A 9,532-nucleotide genomic window follows, 5' to 3' on the forward strand; every position below is an offset into this window, starting at 1 on the left:
ACAAAATCTAGCAACAAAAAAATTTAATTGAGACAACAGATGAACAAATTGAAACAACGATAACAGTTTAATGGAAGTGTTTCACTTTGAAATCATAATACAGTGCAATGGTTTTTTCATCAAAACAGACATTTTTTTGTTATGCAAACATTTCCGATGACCTTTGTTGCTACTTGGAACTGTTATTTAAGAAGATCTCGGATTATTTGTTTTTGTGGCTATTTCTTTTTACGAGTCCTGAATTTATTCAACTCTTCTATTCCTAATGTGATAGAAGCTGGTGTTTTGTTAAAATCACATTTTTTAAAAAACTTTTCCAAGCAGCTACTATCATTATCGTAACAGCAAAATAGCAACAGTAATATTTAAAACTTTACACAAACATTCAATAGTTGAACTATAGTTCCTGAGTTTCCACTAATTCAATCAACAAATAAACTCTACAGAAAAGTATTTGTATTGCAGTGTATGTATCTTTCATTTTTTGAAAATTTCATTGATTTGAAGTATTAAGATATGATTTAGAACAAATATTTAGTCCGGTATAAAAATGAGCAGATTTAAACACGGTATTTACCTGCAGTCCTGCTACTCGCTAATCAAAATTTCGCGTGCGTACAGTAACAACTTATTATTACTTTGCACTTGCCAACTTTAAAAAAAATTGATCCTTTCAGATCAGGATCAGCTTGATTAGACGACAGAAGGCAATTTCGTGTTGTCCTGGATTTAATTGATTGTTTTGGTTTGTTGAAAGTGTGCAACTAACAGAGGCAGTGCGGAAGGATTCGACGAATCTCAATAGGGAGGAAAGAGATCACCTCAGGGAGAACAATGACAAAGTCCAATAAAATCCTAGATAACAGCAGAAATTACAGTGGCTTGTAAATAGGAAAGTATTGGCTGCTTTTTCAGATCAAAATTGGTGAATTCTATTTTTTAAAGTTTTCATTGTTTTTCATCAACTGAACGATTCTTCCGTGCGGAAAGGATGGTTTAATTATCTCATTTTTTGTGGCGAAAATTCAAAATTGGAATTGAACTCACTCTAATCGTGAAAGACTAAAGAGCCCCGTATTGGTCCGAAAAAAACGCTAAACGTAATTGAAGATTCTCAAAAAGCCAACTGAGAAGGAAAAAGTTTTTTGAAATTCTCAACCACCTCTAAAGGTTCTTTCAAACAACTCAATAGCAATCAAAATAGCCTCAATTTCGTTAAACAAAAAGTTAAAATAAAACAAAAAAAGGCAAAATAAAACAAAACCAGAACATCAGCCCTGTTTGGATTGGAAATAATCCCCAGGAAAAATATCCCAATGAAGTAAATAACCAAGGAAACAAGACAATACTTAACTAATAAAAAAGCTGCGAATTTAACCTAATATAATAACGACCGGTCTTCAGCCGAGTAGAGACTTGAAAAGAAACAATCGCAACCGAATATACTAACATGAAGTTTAGTTCTGTAGTGATTGTTTTCATTGGGTTTATTTCATAAAGGTTTTAATGTTCCTATCCCAATTTTTGGAAGAGTAAATGTATGCTCAGCTAGGTTTTTTCAGTCAATTTTGGGCAATCGATATATTTGTCGAGATTTGTGAGTAGCATCAATAGAAAAACCGCCCATTGTGGACTCTGAAATTTCTGAAAAAATTGGTCTTTTTCGAGGAGCTTTCGAAGTTAGAAATTTTTCGATTACTTCGTTTTTCAATTTGTTCACTTTTTGATTTTTTCCCAACTTTTGTGAATTTTTGCCTATTTATGTGATACCATTTTTTGTAATTATCCTAGTTACCTTGATGCTAAAGTAAGCTTATTTTTGTCTCATCGTGGGTTTTAAACAAATTGGGATTAAGGTTAAGATTTTTTCAATTTTCGAGCTTTTTTGTTTTCATTTTTTGCGGCCATTTGACATCTGTTTTAGTTTATTTCTCGTGACTTCCTGGCGAAGCATTTTAAGTAAAATGCTTTGCTTTAAATGGTGAATCAATGCTGTTTTCTAAAGTAGTCTGCGGGCGACTAACGATTTGGTTGACCATTTTCAGAACAGCGATGACAAAAACCAAATTGAACTGACAGCTATTAAATAAAACAGCAAAAATTTTCTCGAACAAGTAAATCTAATTATTACGAATCATTGGCCCAAAAATTGAAACTATGTACAGAGAATGCGCGTCAATTAATAGTTGTGATAAACCTGACAAAGTTTTTGGATGATTCTATTGTATTCGTGAGTAATATTATGTTTTTGCCTGTAAAAGTAGATTCTGTTTATTCTTCTTCTCCGCTACGATGCATGCGAATTACTTCCATGTTGTATTGCAGCTCTAGCCATTTTTCAGTCACCGTCTCAAGATGTGCTTCAGACCCATCCATGTGCTTGTCAGGGTGATATAGTTTAGCCAAAAGTCGATACGCTTTGTTGATTTCATTGTCACTTGCGTCATAACCAACGCCCAAAAATTTGTATGCATTTTTGACCACCAATGCTCTAGGCATACTAAAAAATTCGTTCATTAACTTGTTCACAAACTTGTTGGCAATTCTTGAAGCCACGTCGCTACCAACAAGTGCACCCAAAAACATTCCAATTGTAGCTCCTGCTGGACCCCCGAGAACAAAGCCAACTTGACCCCCTGCAAATTGGCCGAAATATCCTCCTGCCACCCCAGCAGCGGTCGTTCCACCGAGTACTGCCATGCGCTTGCCAACCTCTGCTGCGTCAATTCTTCCGTACCACCATTGGCGAAAATTATGAATAATTTCTGGAGCGAGAGCCGTGGCAATGAGGGCTACGTGCACCTAAAACAGTAACATCATGCTCACTAAAAGTTTAAATACTGCTCAGATTTAGCAGAAAATTATCATCCAATAGTTCGTATCTCTCTTCCTGACCAAAATTAACGCAATTATGTAACGTCACTGAAAAGATATCTTGTAAAAGCTGTTACCTGTGTGCTAATATAACAAAATGAGCTACCGAAAAAAGGACTCCCAACTTGTTGCCAGTACCAGATTTCAACTTTCAGAAAGTTGCCGGCACGTTTGTGTATAATTGAAAAAGAACATAGAGAGTTGAAAACAATTCAATCAACCTCATAGAATTTAAATCGCTCCCACCTAGAGAAATAATCGAAATGGGTGATCAACCCCAAGGAAAACGCATATGTAGTAAACTTTATGCAGTGAACAAGCGGGCTCTCTGATGTTCGATGGCACGTAATGTACCAACCCCACTCATCTACAGTTTTCTCTTAATTGTCTACCAATTAAAACTGAGAAAGATTGCCTCCAAAATAGTATTTCAAACTTATTCAAACTAATTAAATTTTGATAAAAGGAGCGACAAAGATTCGTTAAAAAGGAGCGACATCTATATTTAAGAAAAAACGTGCATACTACTGAGATCAAACTAATTTATTCAGCTAAAAAACACTTAAGCAAAAGAGGCGAGAGACAATAAATCAACTCTAAAGCCATTTCTCAAATAGAAAACAAATTTTATCCAGTGAACAATTAATTCATCAAAAACAAGAAGTTGATCCAAAAATCAATATCTATATCATTTTGAGACTATATCTCAAATTGCAATTTTGTTTAAGAGACAAATTGTGGCCGATTAAGATTAAAAAATATCAAATTCTCAATTTAGATTTTTAAGTAAGCGCAGAATTACAGAAAAATAACCTGTGCATTCTTTTATAAATCTAAAATAAATATCCGAAACCAGACCGAGTTCAAACAGAGGATACCCCAGCTAAATTATCGTTTGTTAAGTCACAAATTAATTAGGTCGTAATTGAAAGATTCTAGAAAATTGGTTATCAGGGATATAGGTAAGCAAAATCGGAATGAATAAATTGAAGATTTTTTTTGCTACTATTTCCTTGAAAAGTTTTGATGCTAATCAAATACAACCTCACATTGAATTCCCAACCCGCTAACCGAGAAACATCGGAAGCAAAAGTAGGTACCTAAGATGAAGCAGTCAGTACATCTTTTTGGAAGATAAGCTTACTAGCTTACTGGTTGATAACACAAAATTGAGGGGCAAAATTTGTTCCAAAAACTGAAAATAATTTTTTGAAAATCGTTTAAACATCTGTTTGTCAAATGGAAGCACTAAGAAGTCTCCAGTATAACTCATCAGAAAACTAATTTGACATATCAGCGGACAACAAATGAATCAAATTGTAAACAGCACAATAATAAAGGAAAACAAAACGAAAAACCAAATATAGACAAGAGTAAATAGTTCTCCAAATTTCGGTGAAAATTAAAACAGTCAAGTGTACGATAAATAATGAATTAAGTACAATTCTAATGTTACCGTAGTTCGTTATACAATTAAAGAGAGCTTCTATTTTCATCATTTTCCAACTATTTGTTATAAGATCAAATAATGAACAAAATTAAGAAAAATTGACAGAAAACACGTAATGTGAATAAAACAACGGTCTCATTAAATGACCGCTCACCATTTCAGACTACAGCATTTGGTGGCGTAAATAAGGGAAACTCATCACATTTGATTGTCTAAAAAAATTCAAATTCTGCCATTTTGACTCTGATATTCTCTCGAAAAGTGCAGACGTGAATACAAAAAAGGCCAAAGCAAGTGAGATCATTTTTTTATTTCAAAAAATTGAACACTGAAACAGATTGAACGAAAGGCGTTAAATGAACACTAATAATGAAACTCAAATTGTAAAAAAAGACAATTTTATCAAGTGGATAATTATTTTTAACAAACGAGGAAAAATGCGATCCAGAAGACAATATATACATCTCATTTTCGAACAGAAATTTTTACTGTAAAATCTCTCAAGACAGAACTTCAGTTTTTTTTCAGCTTGCTTGGTCTGAATTTATTACTTTTTTGAATCTAAAATTTCAAACTGAATTTTTACAAGAGTTTAGACCTAAACAAAATCACTGTACTCACTAATTACTCTGATTTGAGAATGCAAATTCAAACAAATATCGGAGCAAGACAATCAGAGCTATTAAAGCAGCTAGATAGTCACAAGCTACGTCAAAAATGACGTTCCTATTGTTGATATTTACAAAAACTCTGATTATAGCAAAGTAATTAAACGAACATATGCAAAACATTTTTAAAAACCTTGAGTAAAACTCATTTTTTAAAAATAGAAATGGTAAATTTTGAAAACCAAATAAACCCTCAAAAAATGTTTTGGAACTAAAAATAGTGAAAATAAGCACAAGTATGAGGCAGTCAGAATTTTGTGTTAAGGAGCATAATATAAAAGTTGACAAAACGAAATTGAAGGGCTCTTTTTTCCAACCTCTAATCTTATCATTGTACCAAAGTTTAAATTCATTTTTCTTTATAAAGACGCTTTCGAAAGATTTAATCAAACTTCCTTAGAAAACTTTTAGTGTCCACTCACAAAAACTATTAACAACAAATATCAAACACTGAGAAGCCTCTTTTATTCTTATGGCATTAACATCTAGATTGTTCATAAATAAAACATTGAAGAACAATTTTTTTATGACGAATAAATTCGAAATAATCCATAGAGTAAATTTTAAAGACAGACTTTTTACGTCTAACAAAGTTTTTTAAGAAATTGAAAAGGTTTATCAACATTAGGACTGAGTAGCAAAACAATACAGGAAGAACAATTCAAGAAAAAAATTTGAAATTCGAATGAAAACAAAAATGTATATATACCAAACAATTTCAAAGTAGTCGATGTCATGAACTATAAAATTTGAAGTAAGTTAAATTTCAATTGGATGTCTTGAAAATATTGGTGAGATCTTTCAGTATTGGCACTGTGTAACAATACAACATGAAGAACAAAAAGAGAACTGGAAAAATTTAATGAAAATTTTTGGCGTTAAAGGTCAAGCAAATCATTAGTCGAATGCGAACCAGCCAAAATTTGGAAAACAGCATCGTAAAAAGCCACTCCACTCTGGACAGGTTTTCTAGCGATGTTGCCACAAATCTCGACAAATATATCGATCAGCCAAAATCGACTGAACAAAAGACTCAGCTGAACGGCTATTTCTTTATCCTACGAGTGGGATTGGAATATTAAACCCCTGATTAGAGAAACCTCGCGAAAAGAGACCACGCGGATATAAACCTCCATATTTTTACTCAATTTAAGTTGTGAGTATTTCATATCAAGTCACTCACTCGGCTGAGGCCTGGCCGTGATTATGTTATGCTAAATTTGCAGCTCTTCAATAGTCAAGTAATGTTTTTAGTAGTTAGTAAAGTTAGTTTTAACTTCGTTGGAGTATTTTTCTTGGGGTTTTTCTTTTCTATCCAAACTTGATTGATTTCCTGGTTCTGTGGGTTTTATACGAAGCACTGTTGAAATGTTCTTAATTTTCATATCTTACCTCTTATTTTTTTTATACCGGATTAATAATTGGTTCTAAATCATCTCTCATTACTTCAGCGCCGAGCAGTTTCGATAAAATTGGAAGAAAAATATACTACAACATTACTATTTTTTATTGTTAATTTTGTCATCTAAACAGGCGCAAACTATCGGCAACTATGGTTGATGGTAGTGTAGAGTTATAACTATCACTGTTGCAATGTTGCTGTCACGATAATGATAAAAGTTGTTCGAAAAAAGACTTTATAAAAAGTGTTCTCGATTCCATCACATCCGGACTAGTAGAGTTGAATAAAGTCAAGACTCAAGAAAAGGAAAAACTATGAACACAAAAACGAATAAGCATAGATGATATTATTTAGCAATTTCAAGTAGCAACATCATCGCAAGGGCCAGAAAAGGTCATCTGCGTCATGCTACTAGTTTGCATAAGGCAAAAAAACTATTTTGTTGAAAAAACCATTACACGGTATCATGATTTCAAAGTAAACATTTCCGATAAAAAACTTCATTCGTTTGCTCAGCTGGTTCCTCTAATAAAAGATTGTCGCCAGATTTTGTTTCCATATCTCTGGTTTTAATTTTCAATGCGTTTAGGTTCTCATATAAGGGAAAATTTTTCGCCATTGGAGGTTCAGTCGATTTTACAAATAGGTCCGAACGGGTTGCTTCGATTGCTTTTTTATCTGAAATTATCGAACCGTTGTATTTTTTTGCGATGGAAAATTTTAAATTTCTCCCAAAACGAGTGTTTACTGTGTTTTGTGTTCTGTTCCTTTGTTTTTTTGTATCGATAACAGTGATCTTTTTTTAATTAAGTTGCCATTTGCTTGGAAATCGTCAACAATATCCTTTTTTTCTTTTCAGTCTCAACAATATTTTTGTAAAGGCTGTTAGCTGTGCCATCTTCAGTTTACTTGCTAATTGTTCTGCGGATTCAACCGAATATCTTGAAAGAACTTTTGTGCTCTGACTGAGTCTGAAGAAAATTTGTTGTTTGTGAAATGAATATTTTGATTAAAAGTGTTGAGGGGAAAATTGTGGTTTGTGTTGACTTGTTATTTTTGGAGGCTGTAGTTGATGTTGTTGTTCTTGCTTGTTGCTGTAGATTGTAAGATTTCCTGGTCTTCGGATGATCATACATTGAACATATGGTTTGATTGTATCAAAGTTCTCACCATTCTAACCGCTAATGATCCGAAGCCGTATCAAGTTCCTTATATTAATTACTCTCAAACAAAGTTTTTAACTTTTATATTAGTCTTGTTGTTCCTTTTATAACTCGAAAAGGAACATTGGTATTCTACAAGTTTGTTTTTAGTTGAAGCAAATTTGTTCATGACTTGCACTTTTGACTTTTGTTTTCGAACATTGATTTCTGTTTTATAACCTTGACTTCTTTTTTCGAACAATTTACTTTAACAGCAACTTAGTTTGTAAATTATAGTGATTAGGAATTCTAATTGGTAATATTCAAGGTGAAAAGGTAATTTTTAGTTTTTTATCCTTCTTTTACCATTTTGGTCCCCCACATAATCCCCCCACCTACCTACTCCCTACCCCCCCCCCCCCAACCTATAACCCCCTTAACTACCTACCCTTATCTCTCGCTAAAAATTGGTTGTTTCTCTCTCTCTCTCTCTCTCTATATATATATATATATATATATATATATATATATATATATATATATATATATATAATATATATATGCATATATATCATTATCAGTTCTTGAATTTAGCCTCCTGACTGTCTGTCTCGTGGATCAAATTTGGTACATTGGTACATGTGAAAGTCAAACACTTGTTTAAATTACTTCACATAAGGCAGGAAACAAAAATTTTTGGATTATGGATCGTTCTTCTGAAACATAATGTTAAACAAATAAGACTGGAAATTCATCTCCATATGATCACTTTTATTCTGGCTCGAGATTCTCACCTTTTTCAGATTAACTCAAATTGAACCTGATATTCGACTTATATTTGCAAACTATAGGTGGAAAATTCTTCACGAATACCAAAATCTCTATCAAGTTTTAAAAAAAACGAAACCGAATCAATTTCTACCTTTCCAGTTCCTCTAGCACTTGCAAGTGATTCTGCCAAAGATGTGGCCCCAAATTTTTTGAAATTGGCAATTAATCCCACCATTGCATCAAAGTTTTGCTGTGGCATCATCTGAATAACTGACAAAACACTGCTGTAGTGTGCAGCAGTTTGTCCTGATTTTCTGATGGATCTCTCGGTCTTCGACTCTCTCAAATGCAGATCGGAGGTGTCCTTCGAGTTTACAAATTTGCTCCAGATGTCTTGCATAAATTGCTCATATTGAGGATCGCCTTCCAGTTTGTTAATATCTCTGACCATTTCATCTGCAACCCCTCTGAAGTCATCTGGCGACGAAGCTACCTTTGTCAGGTGGTCTATGAACGGCTTTGCTTTATTTTCACTAATAGCCCTCAGTAGAAAGAAGACAATTTTGTGATTATCTTCGGATTTCACATACTCTTCGATACTCTCAATTACGATGTCTGGTATTTTCTCATAGCTTTCACGTTGAAATGCAGGAGGGAAACAAATTACAGAGCAGATAAAAATAAATATCACCGACATCTTGTCGGCTATTTTCACTTCTGTTAATCTGAGTTTTGTTCGGAAAATTTAATAATGTTTCAAACAAATGGAAAATAACAAAGCAAAAAATGTGCACTACAGTGTGAATAGATAAACTAGAGCAAACTAGAGACTTCAAAGACTTGTCTCGTTTCTACGAGCAGATATTAAAATGCGGCAGCATTTTTCAATTAAACGGTTTGTCGAATCTCCAGAAAATTTACTTCTTTAGAATTTTTAAATATCTAAATAATTAAATAATTATAACCTCATAGAAATTTAGTTCGACTATTTATCCATAAGGGTTATTGCAACTTGCCATACCAAAAGACGTTCAAACGCAACTTTCTAAATGTTAAAACTCTATGTTATATACTTGTTTTAGGGAACTTATGCTCTCCGATAAATATGAAAATTACACTGACTACTCTTTTAGTCAGTCTGATACTTCGAATTAATCGTATATAAATTAAAATATTTGTAATTGGTAACATTTGTTATTGCTCATAATGTTCACACACAAAGTTG

General features: G+C 33.1%; 1 protein-coding gene across 1 annotated transcript; it reads right to left on the reverse strand.

Annotated features, from left to right (window-relative positions):
• Window positions 1-2,176: 2,176 nt before the first annotated feature.
• On the reverse strand, window positions 2,177-9,094 carry LOC142350762 (uncharacterized). The gene is made up of 2 exons (XM_075402716.1): window positions 8,459-9,094; window positions 2,177-2,802 (listed from the first exon to the last, which is right to left on the reverse strand). The coding sequence occupies exons 1-2, from the start codon at window positions 9,002-9,004 to the stop codon at window positions 2,272-2,274; spliced, it is 1,077 nt and encodes a 358-aa protein (XP_075258831.1). The 5' UTR covers window positions 9,005-9,094; the 3' UTR covers window positions 2,177-2,271.
• Between the last annotated feature and the right edge of the window lie 438 nt (window positions 9,095-9,532).

Source organism: Convolutriloba macropyga, chromosome 12 (genome assembly GCF_964194025.1).
Source record: "Convolutriloba macropyga chromosome 12, txConMacr16.3, whole genome shotgun sequence".
NCBI classification, from domain to species: Eukaryota; Metazoa; Xenacoelomorpha; order Acoela; family Convolutidae; genus Convolutriloba; species Convolutriloba macropyga.